This window comes from Phalaenopsis equestris, unplaced genomic scaffold, assembly GCF_001263595.1.
Source record: "Phalaenopsis equestris unplaced genomic scaffold, ASM126359v1 Scaffold000760, whole genome shotgun sequence".
In the NCBI taxonomy this organism is placed as follows: domain Eukaryota; kingdom Viridiplantae; phylum Streptophyta; class Magnoliopsida; order Asparagales; family Orchidaceae; genus Phalaenopsis; species Phalaenopsis equestris.
The window spans coordinates 291,668-318,844 of record NW_018165200.1 but is presented as its reverse complement, the minus strand read 5'-3'; the positions used below and the strand labels follow the sequence as shown (position 1 = coordinate 318,844).

Genomic DNA, 27,177 nt, shown 5'->3' with positions numbered 1-27,177 from the left:
AATCAAGATTTTGAGAGCAATAATGTGGCGTTAATGCCATGTAAGTTTTGGAGGGTGATAAATAATAGGGGGAAGGCTATCAAATTAGAAAAGCCACAAAATTCACATGTTAAAATCAGAAAACAAAAATTACAACTAACCAACAAGAACAACTTCTAAAAGTAGGAAATACTAAAAATAAAACTTCCTGAAATTCCAATACATATCGATCGATTAAAGGATAAATTATATATAACTCATTTATAGATAATATCAAGCCCGATTAGATGAATACTCACTAATTATACATCTAAATAGTTAACCTTATTTTTTTCATTGTTGTTTTTACATCAATTTGAGAATGATATTATTGAAAATTTTATTTGAGCTCCCATTATATTTTAAGAAAATAATAATAAATTTCACATTGTTCTTAGACATGATAATATAAGAAATCAATATAATTTAACAAAATCATTGTATTTAACTTCGCTAAATATATGACATCGATAGTTTATTATAAGAATAAAATGCATTATTCAGAAAAACAATACATTAAAATTGATGGAACTAAGCTTACAAAAAATTAGTGGCAATCCTACAATAAAATTAATACAAACAGCTTCTCAAATTTATAAACATAAGGAAAAGAGAAAATAATCCAACATTATTTATTTTTTCATTATATCAATGATTTAAAAGCTTCTTTTTTTTTGGGGGGGGGGGGGGGGGGGGGGGCATATCTAAGGAATGTCATTTAAGCCACATAAGCAAATTGATCACCCCATGTTATTATTTAAGAATAATTAAAAAATTCTAAGAACTCACACTAAAATAAAAGCTTGTTTTTTTCTCTTTTAATTCATTAAGCAAATGTCTCAAAATAATTCAAATAAAATAAATTAAAAAAAACTCACAATTAGCTCTTTGCTTACACATTGTTCCCTTAAAAACACGCTCAGTCACTACTCTCTCGCTTATTCCCAACTTCCATGCTAATTTGCACTCACACCCTTAACGAATTAGCTCAGTCATTGCATCACCCATGATGACTAGTTCACTAAGAAAATGTTCCATTAATTTTGCTCCGCCAACTTGTTGAGATTATTTTTTTTATGATATATATATTAAATAGAATTTAAGTAGGATTACATAAATAAATTTAATACTTAAATAATGAAAAGGTAATAGTTTATTAAAATAATAAATTAATTAAATTTTATACATGTTTATTTAAGGCTTTCAATTTTAGAAGAGACAACATCAAAGAAATAGCAAATTAATTGACATCGAGGTAATTAATTAGTATTTATGTTCTTATACTATAGTGATATTTTGCTTCTTCTAGACCAAATACATTTATTGGTACTATCATTAGTTATATTGAAATTATTGCAAGCTCGTGATTTTGAATTCTAGTGAACTTTTATTCATATTGTATGAATGATATATGAACAACATTATTTAAGTGATTTTATAAGAATATTCTCTGATATACAAATGAGAATGAAATGTATTTCAATAAATATTAATTTTGATAGAATGTTGTATGTGCATGACTAACTATCATTGAGTCACCATTTAATGGTACTAGTGAAAGAGCGCTAAGTTATCAGTATACGTATATGGAAAAAGATATTAATATTGAAGTGTCTTAATTAGTATAAACATTTAGACAGTGCTCTTGTGATGAGGTACAGATATAGAATAATATTAGTAAGATAATGATATAGAAAAATTCATTGATAGCATTAAAAATTGTTAATACTGATTTATTAAAATTTCAAATGGCGTGCATTTTACTTTCGTTTTCATTTTTGTTGTTGCAGTTTAGGAATATGAGTATTCACTGATTTGTTTAGCTCGCTTTCAAACTAACTTTTTCGGTTATTAAGCGATTAACCCGAAATTCATTGATAACATTAAAAATTGCTAATAATGATTTATTAAAATTTTAAATGGCATGCATTTTACTTTCGTTTTAATTGTGTTGTTTTAGTTTAGGAATATGAGTATTCACTGCTTTTTTAGCTCATTTTAAACTAACTTTTTCGAGTTAATTAAGCAATTAAAAATGAGCGATAGAAGGGAAAACATTTATAGAAAACACGACCCACTAATGAGATAATTTTAGTTGTATCGCTTTAATTTAATTTAATTAGTGGTTTTTTCATCAGTTAAATTGTAGATTAAAATAGAAAATTTAATTCACACCGTCCGACCGTCTATACCCACCCAGGTTAAACAAAAATCTGAAATCTATAAGATAAAAGTTGAACCCTAAGACAGCAAACGACAACAACAACAAGCCTTTTATCTCACTAAGTGAGGTCAGCTATATGAATCATTTTCATTGCGTCCAATTGACTGTCATATTTTCATTTAATTCTAATAAATTAAGATCATTTTTTATACAATATGGCCAAGTCTTTCTAGATCTACCTCTGCCTTTCTTCACATATGTCGAATCTAAAACAAATACTTTCTTAACCGGATTATCAGATGACCGACGTTTAATGTGATCAAACCATCTAAGACGACTCTCTAATTTTGTCTACCACTCACATATATATTCATTTTGCAATTTGTCTCTAAGTGTAAAATCACTCATCCGCCTAAGCATTCTCATCCTAGTAATACTTAGTTTTATGCTTCTCTTTTAAAGGCAAACATTATGTATCATAAAGCATTGTATGTCTCACTACAATCTTATAAAATTTTCCTTTCAGTTTAAGCGGTACTTCTCTATCATAAAATAGGCCTAAAGCATTCATCTACTTCAACCAACTTGAATTCTTCTAATAATATCCTCATCTATATCACCATCACTTTGAACAATAGACCCTATGTATCTGAAACGTTCACACCTTTTAATAATTTGATCACCCATAGTTGCAACTCTGTTACTAGAGCTACTACTACTAGAATTGCATTCATAATAGGTACTAGTAGTTAGAATAGGAAGGATTTAGAATAGAAAGAAAATAGAATATAGAAGAGAATAGAAAAAGTCGATGAATATAAGATGAAGGAATAAAAATAGGAAAGGAAGAGAAATAGAAGGAAATGGAAAAGGAATGAGGTAGACAAGGAAAGTGCTAAAAAAGTGAGGGTTAGACAAGGCAATGAATCAAATAGAAAAAGGGAGTAGAAGAGTTGGACCGCAACACTGTATCAGTTACAGTACCGTGTCCCAATAAGTTCTCGTGTCAGGTATATGCCTCAAATAAGAATAAGACGCCAACACCATAAGATGTCCACATCTAAGAACCAGAAAAATAGGACCAATTTTAGTGAATGCAGGAAGTTAGCAAAATGAGAAGCCTGGTGACAGAGCGTTAACAAAAGGAAACTTGCGAGAGATTAATCTAGCAAGGTCGAGCTGAGCTAAGACAAGAGGAGGGGACATGCCCAATGGCAACACCCTAGTGTAGCTACGATGTTTTTTAATATGTTCAATAATTTAAAATAGAAATCAACTTTTTTTTTATCTTTGTAGATTATATGAAATCAGTCTTTATGTTTGTTAGATCATAAGGATTTGGATGTTTTTTAATATTTGAATATTGTGCAATATACCTTTTGGCCTCTTAATTTAATACTTGATAGTCAAATTTTTGACCAATTTATGTTTGTTTTAATAGATTTTAAAATATGAACATGGATAAAATGATTATGAATTTTAAATTTTGAGTTTATTTTAAAAATTCTCTTTATATTTGTTTTTTAAAATATTTTATCTAATAAATAAATAAATATAAATTCGTATGGCTTTTGCCTCGTGCCTCTAAGCAAGCCTCTGCCTTATAAAACATCGATTTCAATAGATAGTTTGTGATTTTGCTGACTATAGATTTGATGATTGTATCCCTAATCCTAAAAACAATGCAAGATTAGTTATTGCTATGCTCCAATAGTTCAAAAGTTGCTTCATTGAATTTTCCCTCACCTTGCGGATGCCCACCCGATCCTTGTGAGGGTTGATGGGACACACTCAACCCCCTTGTGAGCCACTATATTGCCCTCAATTCCAACCTCACGTGCAAGGCTTCCATTTTTTAACCATGTTGTGTTCATGTTATCACATTAGCACACTGCAAGTTTATGCTTATCATCCGTTTGTTACTACGCCCTGGAGGCGACTCCTCCTGGTTTCAACATCAAATTTGCCCATCCTATGAGTTCATGGTTCTCTCAGTGGTTATTACTTCTCCAGCCAAGATATCTAAGGTGGCAACCTTACTTCTTCAATCGGGTTTTGCTTTTGGCTTAAGCACCCTCAAAAACCTCTCTAGCTGCCTTTTGATTCAAAAACTTCTTCATACAGGCAGCCTGCTCCTCCGACGATCATGCATTGTGCTGGTTACCCTTAGGTTGCTTTTGCTCCCGATGTGTCAACTGCCTTGAAATCTCCTTTTACATGTGTCATGCATTCTTTCATTGAGGTTGGGGGTGTGGGGGATGGATTATAGATCTCAACTCGCTGGCTCTCTCCACTCAATTTTTTAATGTTTTCAACAAGGATCAGTCCCAACTTATTACAAAATGCCCTCTACACTTCATGATAGACCAACTTTTTTTTTCTGATGAAAAAATATACAAGTTAGCATATCTTTCTCTTTCACCATTCTTGGCAAGTTCTCTTAAGGACCACCCCACCTTACAATTGTTCACAAGTTCATTTTGATTAGTGATTTATTGGATATTTCTCCATTGAGTTTAATGACTCTCACCATGTTCTTATTAAACTATAAGTTGATTACTTACGAAATGTCATAGCGAGGACAATATTATGTGAACAGTTTTCCGATATGGATGCTTAAGTGGTCTCCATACTTTGATTGCTCTGCAGAACCACCTGTCACAATTTGAGTTACTTTTTCTGAGCCTTCAATTCATTATTTCAACTGATCTACACTAGTTTCTCCTGGTTCTGTTTTTAAAAATTTATTTTAAGCAGATGCTATTACTGCTAAACTTTTTAAAGAAGTTTCTGAAAATACGATCGGCCTTAGTAATCTTAATATTGTTAATAATAATAAAACACTTCATTTTTATCGTTGCATTAGTAAAAAAAAAATTAATGAGACTTTAAAGAAAACCAAAGGTGGAAAGTCTGTGGGACCCGATGATATCCCAATTGAAGTGTGGAAATTTTTAGGCGATTTGGGAGTTTCTTGGCTTACTAAACTTTTTAATATTATTTAAAAAACTAAAAAGATGCACGAGTAGAGAAAAAGTATTTTGGTCCCCATTTTTAAGAATAAAGAGATGCAAAAGAGTGTGCAAATTATAGAGGAATTAAGTTGATGTGCCATAATTTAAAATTATGGGAGAGGGTAACTGAACATAGGTTAAGACATATTACAAAGATTTCTCATAATCAATTTGGATTTATGCCAAGCAAGTCCATTATGGAAGCTGTACATTTATTGAGATGTTTGATGGAGAAGTTTAGAGATAATAAGGAGGATCTACATTTGATTTTCATTGATTTAGAAAAATCTTACGATAAAGTTCCAAGAGATATCTGTTGGAGAGTTCTTGAGAAGAAAGGTGTTGATATGACTTATATTCAAGTCATTAAAGATATGTATACTAAAGATGCTACTTGTGTTCAAACTGAAGGAGGATTGACCAATTATTTTACTATTTATGTTGGATTACATCAAGGATCAGCATTTTAGCCCACATCTTTTTTCTTTAGTTATGGATGGTCTTACTGGAGATTTACACGAGGATGTCCCTCGGCCTATGTTTTTTGCTGATGATATCCTTCTCGTGGATAAAACGAGAGAAAAAGCCAAGGAAAAACTTGAATTTTGGAGGTCTACATTGGAGTAATTTGCCAAGGAAAAACTTGAATTTTGGAGGTCTACATTGGAGTCTAAAGGCCTTCGTTTGAGTAGAACTAAAACTGAATACATGAAATATAATTTTAGTAGTAGTAACTATAGTGACAGAAGTGTAACTTTGGGTAATCAAATTATGAAAAGATGTGAACGATTTAGATATCTCGAATCTGTTGTTCAAAGCGATGGTGGTATAGATGGGGATGTTAATGGTAGAATTCAAGATGGTTGGTTGAAGTGGAGGAATGCTTCGGGCATTTTGTGTGAAAGCAAACTCCGCCTAGACTGAAAGGAAAATTTTATAAGATGGTGTTGAAACCTGCAATTATTTATGGATGCTCTATGGCTGCAATGCTCTATGGCACTGAATGTTGGCCTTTAAAAGAAAAGCATAATACTAAGTTAAGTGTCGTCGAGATGAGAATGATTAGGTGGATGAGTGGCTTTACACTTAGAGACAAAATGCAAAAAATGAATATCTTCGTGATAAAGTTGGTATAGCTCTAGTGACAAAAAAAAATAGAGAGAGTCGTTTTAAATGGTTTGGTCATATTATACGTCGACCATCTGATTATCCGATTAGGAGAGTAGATGTTTTAGATTTGAATTATGTTGTTGTTGTTGTTGTTGTTGTTGTTGTTGTTGTTGTTGTTGTTGTTGTTGTTGTTGTTGTTGTTGTTGTTGTTGTTGTTGTTGTTGTTGTTGTTGTTGTTGTTGTTGTTGTTGTTGTTGTTGTTGTTGTTGTTGTTGTTGTTGTTGTTGTTGTTGTTGTTGTTGTTGTTGTTGTTGTTGTTGTTGTTGTTGTTGTTGTTGTTGTTGTTGTTGTTGTTGTTGTTGTTGTTGTTGTTGTTGTTGTTGTTGTTGTTGTTGTTGTTGTTGTTGTTGTTGTTGTTGTTGTTGTTGTTGTTGTTGTTGTTGTTGTTGTTGTTGTTGTTGTTGTTGTTGTTGTTGTTGTTGTTGTTGTTGTTGTTGTTGTTGTTGTTGTTGTTGTTGTTGTTGTTGTTGTTGTTGTTGTTGTTGTTGTTGTTGTTGTTGTTGTTGTTGTTGTTGTTGTTGTTGTTGTTGTTGTTGTTGTTGTTGTTGTTGTTGTTGTTGTTGTTGTTGTTGTTGTTGTTGTTGTTGTTGTTGTTGTTGTTGTTGTTGTTGTTGTTGTTGTTGTTGTTGTTGTTGTTGTTGTTGTTGTTGTTGTTGTTGTTGTTGTTGTTGTTGTTGTTGTTGTTGTTGTTGTTGTTGTTGTTGTTGTTGTTGTTGTTGTTGTTGTTGTAGATGCTATTACTGCTAAGCTCTCCAAGGCATCAATGATTAAGGTCCCAATAGAAATAGACATTACTATCCATTTGGATAGGGAGATTCGTATTGGATCCATTGCCCATAATTACTAGCAGATGGAAGAATATGAGGGTGTTCGTTAAGATTGTTCTTGCAGAATATTTGATCACAATTTCACAAGAATTTGCAAGCTCGCCCATAATTGCAAAAATCATCTTTTAATGATCCTTGAAAGCATGACATAAAAGACCAATCGAATGATTAAAACTTAGTGGTTAGAGTTCTGGTTAGTTTTAATGGTGTTTTCATAAAAATTCAAACTTAAGCTAGATCTTATCACAAACTCAGAGTCTTCCTGGTTGTCTTCTACCAAAAAAGGGAAATCAACACCTAATCAGCTCACAAGATCACCGACCCATATCCACCATATATGTTATTTTCTCAAAATCATCCCGCTAATATTGATATTGGCAATCCAAATTTGCAGTCTTATAAATTTGATATTGATGTGAATATTTCAAATCAGACCTAGTGGATGAAACATATGCTAGGAGGGAAAGGAATAGAAAGAAAATATACCATCCCCAAGATTTACCAGACTTCAAGCAAGGCACTTTAAAGGATTCGCATAAGATTCCCTTCCGTCTAATGACCTTCGCTGTGTTGCTTTCTAGTTATCTTTGATATTATAGTCTTTTAATGTTGCACTTATTTCATTGACTGATTTAAAAAAAAAAAGAAATTTATTGCATGGTCACAGGAGACTTGATCAAGGAACCTTAGACTCTCCCTCCCTCCCTCACTCCTTTCCTTGGGACAATTCAAGCATCTCATACAAGAAAATAATGCATGAAATTTTAAACAAGTTCTCCACTCAATGCAAGACTGAGAAGTGCAATGTAACAACAGGCACAATCAAATAGCAATGGACATCTAAGTGAAATTAGATCGGCTTATGTAAAGCAGCCCAAACTCTGCATGTGAAAAATATCCGTAATATTAACTTATAACTGATATTGTAGGAATGCATAAAAGCAACGCACAGATTGTGATATATATCAAGTTAAGGCATATGTTGTCAATCAGTCCCTCCCCCCTTACTCTAAGGCTAATTCACACATCTCATACATGATTTTGTACAGCTGACTCCAGTCAGCAATCACATCGCTTAACTTCTATTTCCTTGCACATTAACCATCTTTTCAATACCAACAAAAAAACCCAGAAAAATATATATATGCTTCCTGCATTATTACGTAAACAGATCAAGCAAACATTAGCTGTGCTTTGGCACGTATCTAGATTTCATCTCCACATGTTCTCGTAAATTGAAAATTACCATCACAATTAAATTCGAAACTCTAAACGTTTCTCCTGAACAAACATACTTTATAAGTAAATGCAAATTAATATAATTTCATAGGGAATAATAATTTCCAAATAGGAAACTCATAGCACTTTTCGTAAGTCTCGGTAGACTAGAATGACCAACATTTTGAAACCAAGAACAAATTAAGCATTATAAAATTCATGCAATCAAGACTACTAAAACCCCCAGCTGATGGATACTCACTTTGACCCCAAAAAGAAAAAGTTATCTGCAGAACTGTGACTACTAAGGGACGAATTCAGGTGCAATGTCATCAAAAAGAAGGTTTAGATTTTCTTACCTCTATGCTTTCACATGTTGTAAGCTTTGCCCATATCCTTTCCCTGCTAATAACCAGTTGCAGTTGTTTCTGCAGAAGATTAATCCAAAATGAGATTTCTTCAACAGTACGCTCACCTTTATATTTAACACTAGCAGCTCGAGGACCAAAATGAAAAAGAAATTCTCTGCGTAGACCAATTTCTTTCATAGAATCATAAGCCTTCTGTATTGGGAGAAAGTCAAGAAGCGCGTCCATCAGTCTACCAGTAGCATCAGGAAGCAATGACAAAAATTGTGAACAAGAAATTTTCGCTGATCCTAGCTTTGTAACAGCAGCAAGGCAGCTCAAAGCAAGCTTAAGCAGTGTAAGGTCATTTTTAGTAGCTGATCCAGAAGTCTTTCCTGTCGAGCATCTGACAAAGAGGGGGTGAAAGATAAAGCTAAAATTTAGCAAATCTTTTGCTAAACAAACCCCTACATAATGAGCATAAGAACATACAATTTTGTAGCTGCTGTAAAGCAAGGATCTCTTTCCAATATGTTCACAAATGTATTCACAACCATCGGATGTTGATGAGACCAAAACCATTCAGACGTTGAAGGCTGCTTAGCAGACAATTCCTCGTAGATTATACTCTCCAATGGAGCACACAGCCGGGTCAAGCTGAATGTTAAAAATTGATTAATCTGGTAAATTTTTTGTTTAAAAAAAGAACTAACAATGAACATATTAAAATAAAGGATAATGTTCAACCATTTATCACTTTTGTGATCAAAGTAACGACATTATTATTATTCTGAGAATGTGATTGAAGTCACTATAACAATTTGGAGTCCAGCAGAATGAGGACTGCCAAGACCATGGGAAAAGTTCATGTACTTTTCAAATATTTAAGTCAGAAAAGCCAAATAGCTATCTCCTTAAAAAAAAGGGGGCATTTACATACCACCCAATTGTTATGTATTTGATATCTAACAACTGAACTTTAATTTTTACATTTATAACACCCAAATCTTCCATAACACATCAAACAAACCACCATTTTAAATTTAAAAAAGTAAAAAACACATTCTCGTGTTAGGGATGTAAAAAATGAAGTTTAGGTGATAGGTATTTAAATACATAAGAAATGACCGGTATGCACGTAAAACTTCCACAAACAAAAAACAAGCTTCAAAACAATGGAATAATGACATTCGTTTAAGGAATTCTTCGAAGGTAAAAAAAATTATGGGCTAAAAAAATAACCATATGTCAGTAAATAATACACATTTTATCTGCTCTGGCACCTAATATGCTCTACTAGTTCTCCCTGTTGAAGACAACTTAACAAATGAGTTGTATGCAAGCCTTTTCACATGTTTATTTGAATTGAAGCATATCAATAACCATAAAATACTACCATCTATGTTGAATAATAGAGCCATTACTTTCCTAGAATAATAATGAAAATCTTGGGTTCCTGCAGCAGTCAGATAGGCAAGGTTGGCAAGTCTGCTATGGCAGCAATGGGAGCTCCCAAGATAGCCAGCTTGGCCCTCCAATGCTGACACGGCAGCTTCACTACCCCTGGATTAACATCATAAGGTCTGCAGATTGAGCAGATTTAGTAAACAGCTTTTGTAGTTCTCCAAAAGGGATTATATATTTTATTGTTAGTATTTTTATAAGAATAATTGCTGTCATATTGTTTCATTTCCTTTCTTACTAGGATGATTTACTTCTTACTACTTTTTACCCATTGTAAGACTTTATGTATAGAGCCATGTTTCAGGCTTCAGCCAAATAAGTAGAAAGTAATCCTCTTCTCTTCTCTCCTATTTCTCTTCTTCCTTCTTTATTGCACGATATTAGAGCTAGGTTCTGCCTAGGCTATGGCAATTATCGCTAACAATGCTAAATATCACCACCAACGCATAAAATAAACTAGAAAGGTAATATAACGAATTTAAAAGGATAAATATTTCTAACCATTACTGTCATCAATGTAAAATATCTAATGGATTTGGATAGAAATGTTGCATATGAGGAATGCATAATGATGCAGATTCAAAAAATGATCAAGCTAGCAAGAGAAATTCTAATATTAAGATTGGTATTAGCAAAATTAATTGCATTGATTAAAAAATTCAAGAAAATGTTATTGATGGAACATATACACAATACTTGCAGTGCTTCGACCTTCAAGTATACTTAGCATTGCTTATGTTAGCAATAAGATGACCTACTTTCTATTTCAAAACACAAAAATTGAAAAACCATAATTTTGGAGAAAAATCAGTTACGCAATTTCCTAGCACAGCATAAACAAAATGACCAGTGCTATCATTGTCCAAACCAAGAAAATTGAACTAAAATTTAACAAGCTAAAAGAAAGCACTGTTAGTCCCAGTGCTTGCTTCCATCAAGTATACCAAGAATTGCTTATGTTAGCATGAACTGTTTCTATTCTAACAACCTTAACAGACTAAAAACTGCAAAAAAAAATTATTCTGGAGAAAAAATAAACAGTTTTAGCAGATTACTAGAATTGCATAAACAAAACAATTTCTGTTATACTGTCCAAACAAAAAAGAAGTGAATGGATTTCGGTTTCCTTAAATTCTGAATTTATCAGTTTCTATCTATCTGATATGGTTTTCGAACACAGCAAATGTAATTCAAAAAAATGCAGTTGTTCCTGCCATCTCTTCATGCCAAACTTGAGTGTGTTTGCATTAAGCTAAAGATCAAACTCCATATCTGTATTCAACAACCAAACAAGTGTTGAAAAGGTACTTGCTTACATCCCATCTGTTTAAACAAAACCAAGTTAAAACTCATCCAGAAAGAGAAACTTACAAAATAAGCATAAGTCATTCCCGCGTTTTATTTATATTTTCAAATAAGAGGGCTTATGTTATATTTTCAAATAAGAGGGCTTATGTTACATCAGATAAAAAGCCATAAAAACCAAGTTACAAAAGGAATGACAAGAAACGAAGAAAAATTTATGGACCTTCTATGAACAAGAAGATTGATATCTCTATCTCTTCCATCTCCGCGAGATGAAATTTCTTTTGTTCCTTGCAATAGAGAGTGAACTGCAGCCTAAAAGAATTAAAAGATTAGAGCAGTTTCAATAAACTATATAAGTAATTAATATAGAATTTACAAGAAAAAGAAACAGCAGATGATTAGATATTAAAACATTTCCATGTTTTCCAAAATATTATCCAGGTCTTTCACTTCACATCTTTCACATGGATCTCAATCATTAATTAGTGAATAAATCATAATGTACAAGGATCTACAAGAAAGGCATTGCATTTCTACCATTCATTATAAACTTGTCCCACGCTCGCTCTTCCTAGCCCCCAATCACCATCCACTTTAAGTCGACTTGTGAAAAGAGGAATATTATGACTACTTGAATGAGTAGTAACAAAACAAAATTTTGTTTATAATTTAGGAAATTAGAAAAAAAAATTACTCTTATTCAAGCTACTCAACAAACTATTGTGCTTCAAGTTTCCTGGATGAGTAAAGAGAACAACACAAAAAAGAGGCAAAAAGGCTTACAGTGGTTCGGCATTATGAACTATATCCCCCGAGACGGGGGCCAAGTACCTCTTATTACTTAGATAATAGAAGTGCACGATTGCAAATGAGCAAAAACTTGCTGATAAGTAGAAGAATAAAAAATGGTCTTCTAATTCTCCCGCATGTATATGGTTCTAGCCAAAGAAAATTGCAGGATTTACAATGGGGATGCCAACTGAATTGTTGCAAATCTTTAATAAGAAGATGTTTCATTTTGAAAGTTATCTGAGTGAAAAAAATTTGAATTCAAACTTCAACAGTAACCTTGGGATGAATGTGTCAGCTATTATTCACTCGAGTAAAAGCAGCCTTTCCATGAAGTATCAAAGTGGATGAATAGAAATTCATGTGGATTTGGTAGTTACTAGGTAGAACTACATATTCTGAATGCAATGCTTACTCTAATTTGAAAAATTATTAGGCTAGGGATTTGTAACACAATAGTCATAAAAAAACATGTGTACCGCTCTAACTTGATCATCTGAAGAAAAATTTTAATTTGGCATGCATTTCTACCTCATTTTGAAAGCTAATGGAGCATTCCTTGCACAAGAAAACAGGCACAATTTGGAAAATGTAAATTACTCGAATTCAAACTCAGTCACTCCAAGCAATACAACAACCAGGAATTACATAATAGAAAGATAACATTTCATGAAGCTATTGTCTATTTTTTACTCACAACAACAACAGCAACAAGTATTTATCCCACTAAGTGGGGTCCAAATTGTAAGTAGCTATCATCTACATGAATCCTCTTTCCCATTATGTCCTATTGAGGGTTATAATTTCATTTAATTCTAATAAATTAAGATCATTTTTTATACAACATGCCCGAGTCTTTTTAGGTCTACCTCTATTTTTCTTAACCTAAGTCAAATCTAAAACAACCACTGTCCTAACAGAGTCATCAGATGGTCGACGTTTAATATGACCAAACCATTTAAGGTGACTCTCTCCAATGTTGTCCGCCACTGGAGCTCCTCCAACTCTGTCTCAGACATATTTGTTTCACATTTTATCTCTAAGTATAAAACCACTCATCCACCTACATATTCTCATCTCAACAACAGTTAATTTTATGCTTCTCTTTTACATGCCAACATAATGCACCATAAAGCATGGTAGGTCTCACCACTATTTTATCAGATGTTCCTTTCAGTTTAAGCGATATTTTTCTAACACACAATAAACCCGATGCATTCTTCCACTTCAAACATCCAACTTGAAATCTACTAATAACATCCCTATCTATTTTTTACTCACAAATAAATCAAAATTAAAACTTTATAGAAAACACAATAGTATAATAATTTTAAGCCATCAAACTTATATGCCTTGCATGATGAATGTAACCCTAAGCAGCACCTTTAATGTTAAAATTTAGCAACCCTAAGCATCAACTTTAATGTTAAAATTTAGCAACAAAATATTTCCCATCTAGTATTTAGCATAATCTTAGTGCTTATTTGTGACCTCTTTTGTTTTCTTTTATTTTAAATACATATTTGTTTAATACACATTTTCCTTCTTCTTTTTTCTTTTTTTTTTTTTAAACAAACTAGCTTGTTTTTAAAAAACACTCAAAACATCTAAAAGTTATTTTAAGTGTTTTTGAAAACAACTATACATGTTATATCATTACAAACATGTTTTGTTTTAAATAAAAAAAATAAACAGATAAAGTAAAATAAATAATAAAAAAAACAAAAGTGATCCCAATCAACCCTTTAAAGTTTAGATTTCAATGTAAAAATTTGTTGTGTACCCCATTATCTCTTGCAATTCTCTAAAAACTTGATAAATTTCTTATTTAGTCTAAGACTTTACCTTTTATATTTGAAAGCTAACTTTAACATTTTTCAATCAACCTATAGTATAGAACTTAGTTATATACATTATACACTCACTTAGAAAATTTCCTTAATACTCTCTTTCAATAATATCCCAAAATAACATTCTTAAATTTCTTAATGACTTTTAATTAAAGACTTGTTACCTTCACCATTAACACTCTCTAGATTTTCGTTTCTTAGCATAAGCTACTTTTATCTCTCTCTGCCACGTCTTGGAAAATTACATTGATGTTGGCGTCTTCCGCATCCCGCGTCCACTGACGCAAGATGTAGAAGCGACGTGCTTCTAGATCGAAAGCAAGAAGATGTGTGTAGCTCAGACCGGCTCATAATAGAGGTGTTGAGGGCCAACCAATCCTTCCTGCATGTGGACTTGTCGCCTATTGAGAGTGGGGACCACTATTTAATTACCATAGTATTATATATGTTATTCTCGTCGTGTTACCTTAATCATCGCAGTATTATATAACATTATTCTTGTCATGTTCTAGGATAGTTTTTGTGAGTTTTTATGTCAGGACAGAAGCCAAAGTCTTAAAGTTTTCTCTTCTAGAGTTGTATCAAAGGCCAAGTGATGCTCCGGTTACATCTCGTTCTGAGGAGGTGATTCTTCTCCAAGGGTCGAGTAATGCTCCGATTGTATCTTACTCCCGAGGTAGTATCTCTCCTCAATTTTCCCATCCTCTGCACTACTCCCTTCCGACTTGTTTTCACCTTCCCAGAAACCTCACTTCCTCCTCCTTACTGCTAGCACCCCTAAACCTCATTTTTCCTCATTGCTCCCACACATGACAGCATTACTCTTGTTTTTCTACAGTTCATAGCCCTTCCTCTTCAATTCCCCTCGCTGCCACAGCCCTCAGTTTCGCTGTCGCTGTTCTTCTAGGCCTTCCACATCGCTACCATTGCAGTTCCAGCCCCTCTTACAGTTTCCAGCAACCCCATAGTCCATTATAGTCACATATCACCACTCCCGGGCCACCTAGCCAACCCTCACCACCCACTGATCGAACCCTAGTGTGAGTTTGTGTTGTGTTGTATTTCGTATTTCAGTGTTTGTTTAGTTGTAACCACCTATTTAGCTTTTGTAGTAACAATAATTGTGTTCCTATTACTATTTGGGTTAACTCTGATACCATTTGATATCAGAGCAAGAATAACTCTAATCTTATCATAGGATTTCTAGTATCCACCAATACCCAACCCTATGTCGCACAAAAATACTTCTCTTTGCTAATTTTTCAAATGAGCCACTCAAAAATTTTCTTTCCCACCTTACATGATCCCTATACATCCTCTTTCATCTATTCAAACCCAAACCCCAAACCCCAAACCCAACAACACCACCTAAGAGACAATTATCAGGGACTTATTCGAGAGGAAATTTCATAATGTCATTTCTAAGATATCCATAAAAAGAAGTCTGGGAATTTTTTATAGAGGATGTGCAGTGAAAAATTCTCCAACTGTAACAAAGGCATACTGCCTTTGGGAAAATGCAATCTGGAAGAGTCAATTATAGCCATAATAGTGACTTGCTAGGTCGAAAGAATACGGTGAATCCCTTCCACAAGGCAGATTTCAGAGAAAAACCATTAATCCAAAGACTTGGCATAAAATATTAGAGAATATGAGATTTCAACGTAAAAATGAAGTTGTCATATTTTAACGGTCACATGGATTCGGACGAGTTCATCGAGTGGTTTTGAACAACGAAACGTGCTTTGAATAACATCCCACTAAGAAAATGGTGAAACTAACCGCCAGTAAGTTAAGGAAAAGTGCATCTCGATGTTGAGAGAACTTGAAAATACTTTGACAACAGCAAAAAAATAATAAAATTACTAGTTGATCTGTAATGAAACAAGAAATACAGCGCCAGTACCTGTCAGTTTATTACAGACAGGATGGTTTCAAAATAGAAGATGTAACATCACTGAATGACCACCACATCATACAAACAGAGTTGAACCCCATGTTTATAAAGCCAGAGTACACCTAAGGGAACATCCAAGCAGTCCACACAAAAGGAGACACTAGTTCAATGCAGAGAAATGGTGGCACCAATCTGCGTTCACAAATCTGTCCCAGTCAGGAAGTATTTCAAGTACCATGGATTTGAGCACATTAAATCAGATTGCACAATCAAGAGAATGATCTATTTCACTAATCAGAGAGCAATTGAAGAAATAGACAGAGATACAGGAGAGAATGAAGACTTCATAAATGAGCCTCAACTTCAAACTGACGATGAATAGACGCTAGTGATTAAAGATGACCCACAAAAAAGACTCCAATTGGACTGGTAGAGGTTGCTCTAGAAGAAAGTGAGTCTGAGAAGCCGATACCTAAAAAGGCACAACACTTGTTGACAAAATCATTAGACATCTTGATTGACAGTTCATCTATTGGGTGGTTACTGTTGAAAGTCGTCTAACATGTCATAAATGAGAAGCTTATGAGCTACTATTGAAAGGCTATGTGAATTATTTGGATATTAAATTCAGTTCAGCAGTGAACCCACCGACAGATGGCCAAAAAAGAAAGGATGAACCACAACTTTGGAAATTGTCTTGGGAGTTTGGTGGAGAAGAAATTCTACAATAGAATTCAAGCCCTACCAAAGAAGAAGAAGAGGTCTCTCTTGAATGGTCGGTAGTGAAAGTTACTCAGTTTGTCATATATTTAGTCTCACAATTGAATCCTCCGTATATACTTGTTTATCGAATATATCCAATCGAGTATGAGAAGTGGATGAGAAAAATTAAAGATCAAGTGGCTCGAGAGTTACTTTGTGAGAATTTACGACTAAATACAGCTTCAACTTAAATTGAGCCACAAAATGATGGATATTTATTCTATTGGGATATACAATGGAATGACAACGCCTATAGGATTGACTCATCGGAAAGTTACAATAACTTCACCACCTTCAACGTGGTCGACCTGACATCATACTATAAGAAGACAGAAGCTTCAACAAATGAGATAGAAGCTACCTCAACCACGGAAGACTAAAACAGCATTTCCTGCATCCTGTGTCCACTAATGTGGGGCGTTAAAGATGCGACGTCGCTGCTTCTGGACCAGACGTAAGAAGATGTGTGCGGCTTGGACCTGCTAAAAATAGAGGTGTTGAGGGGCGATTGATCCTTCCTGTCCGTGGATTTGCAGCCTATTTGGAGTGAGTCCACTCCTTAGTTTCCTTAGTATTATATATATTGTTCTTATCCTATTTTGGGATAATTTTTTGTGAGTTTTTTGTAGGGACAGCCATTGACGTCTCCAAATTTTCCCTTTTAGGGTTATATGCAAGGGCGAGTGGTGCTCCGGCTGTATCTCATTTCGAGGTGGTGATTCTGCTACAATGGTCCAGTAGTGCTCCGATTGTATCTAGCTACCAAGGTGGTATTTATCCTCAACTTTCCCATCCTCCACACTCCTCCCTTCCGACTTGTTCCCGTCTTCCCAAAAACCCCACTTTCGCCTTCTTCTTACTGTCAACACCCCTAAACCGCCTTCTTTCTTGTTGCCCTTGCACAGGACAACACTCCCCTTGCTATTATGCAATCCACAGCCCTTCCTCTTTACTGCCCCTCATTGTCCCATACCTTCACTTCGTTGTCGTTGTTGTTTCAGGCCTTCCGCCTAACAGACATCATAGTTCCAACCACTGCCGTTTTCAGCAACCCCACGGCCCATTCCACCTACCACCACTCCCCAACCACCAAGCCAACCCCCACCAACTACAGATCGAACCTTGGTGTGAGTTTGTGTTGTGTTATTGTATTTCACATTTCAATGTGTTTAGTTGTAATCGCCTATTTGGCTTTTTCAGTAATAATATTTATGTTTCTATTGTTATTTGGGTCAACTCCAATATCAAGCATACAATAAGGCATTTAACAGCTGAATCATAGGCGTTGCTTTCCACCAGCTTGGAAAATATTCTGGTTTTCTTACATATATTGTGTCAAAATATCAATTATTTTTGTCATCATTAAAAGAAATTTTAATTATTTATAACCTTTTATAACACTACTTTCTTAGATTTAAAATATTTTACACACTCCTGAAAATTCTTTCGTAATTATCTTAACACAGCAAGTCATTTCATCTTGCATCATATTTGATTTACCTACAAAGTTTAAATTGAATCACTACACAACTTATCTTGAAAGATTAAACTAAATTAAAAAAAGTCATATTTTAAGCGTTAACCTGTTCTCCTATGGAAATAACCACTTTTAATTATTATACTATTTACACATCTGATAAAAACAATTCTTCATGCCCTGCGGTTACAATCTTTGCAAAAAAAATCTTCTCTTTTATTCTTACAAAATAAAAGTCTGCTATTAAAACAACTTCCTTGAAAAGTAAGAGTTCCTCCCATCTTCATTTATGAGTTAATAATTTCCAGAAACTCACGTCAAAATTACCTTAGTTATTTAAATCTTAGATACTACAAATTAAATATCTCTACTAATTCGTTACATCGTTTTCTTTAGTGTGTTCGTATGATTGGTAAAAACAGATATCATTCTTCTACGAACCTGATAAGACAGTACTTTAACCCAAGCGCTTTTGTCAACACCAAGCCAAGTCTTTGAGAACCAAGCGGATTTTGATGATGAGCTATGTTCAAGAAAGGCCAACTCTATTGCCCGTGCTGCATCGTGCAAGGATTGCACAAGTACACTGCTAAGATTTTTACCTTGCAAAGATTGATCAGACTTAAACCGCACGTCCTCTGCATCACTAGCATGGCTTCTTTGTGGTGTTCCATTAACTGCCACACCATCATCACTGGTGGCTAACAAGATAAATGGTACATTCCTTCTTGCTTTCATTGAAGAAGGTGAAAATTTTACGAGTTCCAACCATCCATATTTGAAGCTACGCTTCTCTAATTCTGATGAATTGTGTCTCAAGTGATAGCTCTTCCTTAAACCATTGTTATAGCATATCCAATATTTTGGTCCTGTGGCTTTGCATGACAGATAATTTTGCGAAACTCTGCACACACAAATACTTTGAATGAGAAAGATGAACAAACAACGATCGGATTATTATGCGAGCGGGAAAGAATGCATAAAAGTCGTCAGGTGCGCCAAAATGGAACACGTATAACTGTTAGCATGGGGATGAGAACAGAATTCCAAGTACCCAAATTCACTCAATCAACGATAAGTTCATTAAGCGGAGAACTCCAGTTCCAGATGCCCCGTTACTATTGATAAACACAATTTTTATCACCACGACCACATTCAGGTCACAAATGATCGAACTATTACCCAAAAAAACAATAAAAAAAGGTAAAGGAAGAAAAAAGAACATTGCATTAAAGCAATCTACCCGCTGATCCCAGTTGTTGTGCCCCCGGACGCGCCAGTTGCCGCAGCCATCATATCTCAGTTGCTCCGCCCCGAAGAAGTTTCATTGACTAAGGACATGCTGAAAGAAAGTGGATCCGAAAGTGATAAGCTTGCCATCACGGCCAGTTCGCTTCCATGGCTATCTGTGCCGAAGAAGCAGTACAGCGGATAAAATTGATGCGAGAGAAGGGGAACACCGCCGCGTGTATGAAGTAAGAACGATGAAAACTAGCGTCCCTGGCCTTTCTTTTAGATATTTAATACCTAAATTTGAATCTTAATATATATCATATTTTTTAAATGTTAACAAAGGTGTCTTTTCTTTTTTTTTTTTTTTAATTATTCATTATATTGCTTTTAACACCCTAATTGCCAAGTCTCAGTTCTCGGGTGCAAAAAGTTGAGGTTTGGGTTAGGTAGTCATAGCGAGTTTAAAATTTTGTGTTCAAAACATAATATGGATCATTTAAATCATTGTATAAATATTATGACGTTTCCGGAAAGTGATACGTTTATAAAATAAATACAGCGAAAATTTTACAAAGATCGTGACACATGCATCTGAGCATAATGTTTGAAAACCATAATTTCCTACATTATGGATGCAGAGAAATAAATTAATTCATGAAATTAATATCAGGATGTGATCTTAGAAATATAGGTACTCTTTAGAGATGAATTAATGGAATTTGTATATATTATGGTTAATAAAATGATAATATATTGTGCATTCAAGATACTAAAAGGGTTTGAGAAAATGCTAAGAAGATTAATAATTTATGTTTTAAATTTTGGTATTCAGATATGATTAGTACTAGAAATAATTTAAGTGTAATTATAAATAAGAGATTGAAAGATAATATTGTAAAAATTAATATAATTAGAGATAGAATTATAGTCTTAAAAATTATTTTTGATATTAAAATTCTTAATGTCATAAGTGCTTATACTCCTCAAATAGGTTTAGATATTTGTTTAAGAGAAAAAATTTTAGGATGACCTAGAATAATTAATACAAAGGATTCCTCTTGAAGATTTTTTTTTTTATTTAAGGAGATTTAAATGGAGATGTGATTGTGAAGAGACTGCATGAAAATCTTTATATTTTGCATATTTTTTTTAATGAAATTGTACTTTAAAGAAATGTATTTACATGTTTTTATTGCATATATAACAAGTAATATGAGTGGAACAAAGTGGAAGAAACATGGTGCGAAAAAGAGAAAATTTTTTTAAGAAAAAAATTTGTTTGTGAAGGCAAAGCCATGGCGCCAAGTGTTAGGTGTCTAGGCACCAGCCAAGCCTGGAACCCGAGAGATTGGAGTCAGAGCGTCAACCACCATGTGTCATGGCCCCTACTATGAAGGTCAAAGTCATGAAGCCAGATCAGTGTGGTGGCTATGCCCCAGTCAAGTAAAGTGCAACTCGAAAGGTTGACGCTTAGGCTCCAACCATTGGGCGACATGGCCTCAGTCCTAAAGGCCAAGGCCATGGCGCTATAATTGAGTGGTGTATAGGTGTTAGGACCGAAATTTTGCAAATGTGATGTGATGATAATCTTCAGCTTTATTTTTATGTAATTATTAATGACTTAGTGACTCTTTGTAGTGAAAAGTAGAAGATAAAAGTAATTTCTTCCAAGATATCTATTACACACTCAACTTGGTATAATTTAATTTCGTAGATAGGTTAAATAAGGTCGGGCCGTGATAGGTTAGGTGTCGCAAGGCGGCGATGATTGATGACAACAAGGTGGGAGGGAGTTAGGTGGTAAGCAGCTAACTACAAGAAAACAACAATGAGGTTGTTTATGGGTGCCTGTAGTGAATATGACAACAACGGCGGTGAAGGGAAGTTCACAAAGTAGTGGAAAAGGTTGAGGATAAATATCCTTGAAGATAAAACTACAATTGGAACACACCTCCTCAGACAAGTTATGATAGGAGTACCTTCTCTTCTTGTGATACTACCCTATAAGAGGAGAGAGAAGTTGATGAAAGAAATGTAAAAATAAATAACTAAAAACCTCAAAGAAAAAATCACATACATAAGCCCTAGACACTTGGGATTGTGCCTCCTATGGAAAAGAGGTGCTAACCTATGTGAACATGCTGGTCGGCCATCCCGGGTCTGGACAATTTGGCCCAAGCGAGCCAAAATCATAGGAGCACGAGTGGCTCCCTGTTACATTGTAACTTCTTGCATGAAGTTATCTTTTGTGTCCCACACGAGCATGACACCCTTACGCCTAACCCTGTACCCCCTTTTGTGCCTTGACTCCTCACATACAAATTGTATTCACAAGAAAAAATTATGCTCAGTGTTAGTCTCCTGGGGTTGAGGGAGCTTCAATTTTATCCATCAAAGCTTTAGTATCCTTGTAGTATGGCACAGGTTGTTGCAAACAACGAAAATGACGTAATCTCATGGTAAATCAATCCCGTAGGTGCTGACATTCCATAACTTGTCTTGATAGAATAAATATGTATCATTTTTTGACACGTTCTGAGTTAGAGCTGCATATAGATGTAAGTTCCTACAAGGTAACTATGAAACTCTTAAGCTAGAATTTTCTTCTTCCATTTCTCCTACTCAGAAGAATGTAGCTAATAAATAAGTATGCAAAGAGCAATCAACTCAAAAATAAAATATGTGATAGACTATTCCACTCTTACTGACAAGTACTTAGAAGAGATCTCTTATTCACTGGTATTATTTGAATCGCATTGAAAAATTTTATTCCCTATTAAACCCCTAAGATAAATTTCAAAGTTGTGGTTCATCCTCCTGTCTAGACATTTGATAATAAGTACACTACTGAACTAAATCTAATATCCAAAAAGCTCCATATAAGCTTTCAGACGTGGCACAAAAGAACCTCATTTCCAACATGATGGACCTCCCTCAATAGAGGCAATCTAAGAAGGAGTCTATATGGGATTGTCTTGTGTCTGACATCAACTCTTCACACTCATTGCCCTTTTGGACATCCATAACAATCCTGTTGATGCTCCTCTCAATGCCTACAAAATGGTAGATTGAGGCACCATAATCTCATAGTCTGCATGGCACCCATTATCTCAGACTCTGTAATTTCAAAAGTATTTGCTGTCAAATCAGCTGGAATCTCTCTCCTTGATTAAATTGGAATTGATAGTCTCTTCCTCACCGACTAATTGATATTCTTCTTTCGTGTCCTCACTCTCTTTTGTGTCTACCATGTCATTACCAATTTTTTTTAACTTATATTTGCTCAGTGAAATATATCTTACTCTTGGTTGCACAATCTACTAATTATGCCCAAATCTATGACACTTTAAACACTTACTGCCTCAGTCAAATTTAAGAATACAAGTTCGCTCCACCTGTTCTCTACTTTGAATTAGTTTCTACTTAGGTGGTGTCGGCTTGGATATTTGCTTGGGTATACGTTGGTTGTAAGATCCCAAGGTTGAGCCTTGTCTTAAAATATAGTCACCGTCTTGTGATGTTGTCTCTCCAACTTTGAAATTGGAATTTGAGCATCCAGTCTATAATGAATTAGTTAGTTCCGACACTGCATCTCTAGTTTCATCTCAGATCAGTTATTTGTTTTATATTTTCCTTTTCACTGATGTAGGTACTTCAGATTTTTCCACAAAAATAATGCATTATTATTTAGCTTGTTGACGAATAGTTTCACTATTATGCCCCGATGGCTTGTCTTGACACTCAAAGATACATTCTAAGGTTTAGAGCCACTCGATTAACCTGTCCGGATCAACGTTGCAACCAAAATATGACAAATTTACCTTCACTTCAAAATTATGGCTTCATAAATATTATAAGTCACATCTGCAAGATAGAGGTTCTTGTCGGCACTATTTTTGGTGTGGGGTTTGCCCGTAAGAAGCTGTCGATCATCGAAATTGAAATCCCATTGCCCGCTTCGGAATGACGAAGGTGGTAAGACTCTGTTATAGTTGACAGTTTCCCACTTCATGTCCTCTATAAAAATCTCCCAGACATCTCTTTGTGCATTTCTCATAAAAAACATTGTGTCCTTTTCACTCGACCTGGTTTCCAACAATTTTCTCCTTGACAACATAACTAACTCTGTTATAGTTGACAGTTTCGCACTGCATGACCTCTATAGAATTCTCCTAGACATCTCTCTGTGAAATTCTCATAAACAACATTGTGTCCTTTTCACTCGACCTTATTTCCAAAAATTTTCTCCTAGACAACATAACTAGGTTTAGAAATTGAAAGAACGTATTTGGGGACAAGAACAAAATATTTTGGAGTGTATGGTTTGGGTATGGTGGATGCTATGAAACCTATGGATATGACAAGGGTTGGGCCAACTCTAATACCAATTGATACATGAGATAACACAAAACATAATAGAAAAAATAAATATTATTACTAAGATCAAATATGCTGTTACAATAAAAAATCACTTGTAAAGGTAAATACAACACACACGACACACAAACTCAAGTTAGGGCATATTTGTTGATAGTGGTGATAGTTATATGCTTGGAGAGATGGAGAAATGAAGGGGTTTTTGAATTAAGGAAGAGGAAAAACAATGATTACTGGCGATTTAAAAAGTAGGGCAGTAATGAATGTTAGTCCAAATAGCAGTAGTTTGTTGTTTGAGGAGATTGAACAGTGTTTGGGTGGCAGAAATTAGTTTGAAAAGGTCAGGACAACCACTAGTATTGTGAGTTTAGGATAGTGGGAAGGTGGCAGTAGAGGTGCTAGTTGGGTGCTAGAAGGCGACAATGAGGGATAACAATAAAGTGGGAGGGAGCTGAATGGTATGTGGTTGCAAAAAAACAACAAGGAGGTTGTTTTCGAGTGAGTATGACAAATACGATGATGATGGCGCCGAAGAGAAGGCTGCATAGGATGAATATAATCTCAGGATTAAACTATATCTCGAGCACCACTCAATCATTGAGGGACGTCATCACCTTGGACGAGTTACAACTCGAGCAGATTCACGTCTTTAGATACAACTCTAAAGAGGAGAACAACACCGTTGACAAAAACCTGAAAACGAAAAAAGTGAAAAACTCAAACTAAAACTCATATATATAAACCCTATATACTTAGAATTGTATCCCTCTATAGAAAGGAGGCTCCAAACCCCCGTGAAAGAGTCGGTTGGTCCTCCCGGGTCTAAACTAAGGGTGTAAATGAGTCAAGCTCGAGCTCGAGCCATGCCCTTATTGAGCTTGGCTCATTTGTCAAATTGTGAGCTAGAGCCAACGCTCGAATGATGAGCTTGAGCTCAGCTTGGATTGGTAGCAGCCGACTTGTAAGCTCAAACTAAAAATTCAATTTTTACTTGAGCGCATTGAAAAAAAGTTATTGGTGGTCAGATGATGAGAATGAAAATGCTTCTCACTAGAATATGCATCAAAATAACAAAAGGTAGGCTAATAAAGTCAGCTCGTGAGCCAAAGAGCTGAGTCAGAACGAGCTCAAGCTCGAGCTTAAGCCTATTTAATAAACAAGCTCAAGTTTGAGCTCGAGCTCGAGCACATGGTTTGATAAACTTAGCTCATGAGCTAGTTAATGAGTCGAGCTCGAACTGGCTAGACTCATTTACACCCAAAATCTGGACCGGTTTGGTTCAGGCAAGCCAAAATCATGGGAGTGGGAGCGGCTCTCTGTTACGTCATGACCTCCCACAACTATCCTTTGCGCTTGTACGAGCATGTTGACTTAAAGCAGAAATCACATATATAAGCCCTACATACTTAAGATTGGATCCCTCTATGGAAAGGACACGCCAAACCCACGTGGAAGAGTCGGGCGGTCCTCCCAGGTCTGGACTAGGGGTGCAAATGTCCAGCTCGAGCCTAAGCCATGCCCTTATCGAGCTTGGCTCATTTGTCAAATTGTGAGCTAGAGCTTGAGCTCTGCTTATATAGATAGCAGTTGACTTGCGAGCTCAAACTAAAAATTTAATTTTTACTTAAGCACATCGAAAAAGGTATTGGTGGCCAGAGAAGGAGAATGTAATGACATCTCACTGGAATTGAACCTAAATGACTAGAGGTAAGCTAATGGAGCAGGCTCACGAGCCAACAAGCTGAGCCGGGACGAGCTCAAGCTCAAGCTTGTTTAATAAATGAGCTCAAGTTTGAGCATGAGCTTGAGCTCATGGCTCGATAAGCTTGGCTCTCGAGCTCGTTAACAAGTCGAGCTCAACCCGACTAGACTCACAATACACCACTAGTTTGGACATGAGCCAAAATCAGGGGAGTGGGAGCGACTCTTTGTTACGCCGTGACTTCTCGCAGCTATCCTTTACGCCTATGTGGGCATGACGTCCCTGCCCCCGCCCTTGTCCCTCCTTGTTGACTGTCCGCATTCTGATGCATTTGGGTGAAAACGTCCCGCTCCAAAATAATTATATTTCTATTTTTTTTTGGTCATTAGAAATTAAGATTTTTAGTAATATAAATCTAAAGTATAAGTTTATGAACATCTTTTAGGTATATCATTGGAAGTTGAAAAGATTTGATATTTTTAGGAGTCGAGCTTGGTTTGTTCCTCAAAGGGATGAAACTATAGGTCTCATTTGCACCCTCTTAAATTAGATTTAAGCTTCTTACAATATTTATACCACTCACTCTAGTTTAGGTTCTAAGGCACTTCGTTTCTTTTTACTATCAGATAAGTTTTCATCTCGTAGGCTCTTTCATGATCTCATGTTCTTGGAATATATCTCACAACTTTCAAATTAAATGGACATCTTAAATCTCAGTGAATCTTAATTTCTAAAATGCAAAGCCCAAACCAAGATAGTTGGAGTGCTGAATAAGTTTCGTATTTACACGCCCACTACTTTCTGAGAAGAAATGTTCAGACATGAGCTATCCCTTTTAAGTTTTAATAACAATCTTGAAAGTTTAAATACTCAAATTTATAGAGACACGAGCCACTAATTTAATCGAGAGTTTTTTTTGGAGGAGTTTTTCTTTATGACATAATTAACTTGAAAGACTTGCCCTTATAAGGAATATGTACCCCATAATAAAATAAGGCTTTTTTCTCCCAAAAGAGATAAAAAAATTAATTGATTCATACAAACTCCTAAAATTTAGAGTTTTTACTTAGTGATTGAATCTATTATACAATGATCTTTCCTCCATCAAAGATAGTATACCATTCTTAATGCCAACTTCAATCAGCTATATAATAAAATTTTAAAATTTGTGTGGTGTTACACTTAATCCCATCATAATCCTTAAACAATGATATTTAACGTCACTCATTTAAACTAATCTTAATATATTCACGCGACTCTAAAACCACTCCAATCGCATAATAATTTTTACAGAATGTAACTAATAAAATTAAACCTACTAGAATAAATTAATCTAATATCTTCATTTCATCAAATAACAAAAGAAATTACACTTTAACAAAATCTACAGTAACCTAATTTCAATTTAAATAACAATTAAATTGATTAATCAAAATTTTCCTATTAAATGAACTAGCAATAAAAATATAGATTTTGGATGTTATGGGAGAGAAAGGAAAAAAAAATAATGAAGATGGGGGTGATAACGAAGGAGATGATGATGTCTTGCCATTATTGTTG

At 34.8% G+C, this 27,177-nt stretch overlaps 1 protein-coding gene across 4 annotated transcripts in view; it reads right to left on the bottom strand.

Annotated features, from left to right (window-relative positions):
* The window catches only part of LOC110030758, a 46,974-nt gene extending 27,164 nt beyond the window's left edge, over window positions 1–19,810 (bottom strand). For all 4 annotated transcript variants that reach the window (XM_020733651.1, XM_020733652.1, XM_020733654.1 and 1 more), the window contains exons 1-5: window positions 19,549–19,810; window positions 18,747–19,209; window positions 11,751–11,842; window positions 9,251–9,415; window positions 8,771–9,164 (exon numbers count right to left, since the gene is read on the bottom strand). In XM_020733651.1, the coding sequence (XP_020589310.1) occupies window positions 8,771–9,164; window positions 9,251–9,415; window positions 11,751–11,842; window positions 18,747–19,209; window positions 19,549–19,601 (1,167 nt within the window). In that variant the 5' untranslated portion in view covers window positions 19,602–19,810. The remainder of the gene's footprint in view (window positions 1–8,770; window positions 9,165–9,250; window positions 9,416–11,750; window positions 11,843–18,746; window positions 19,210–19,548) is intronic.
* Window positions 19,811–27,177: the final 7,367 nt, after the last annotated feature.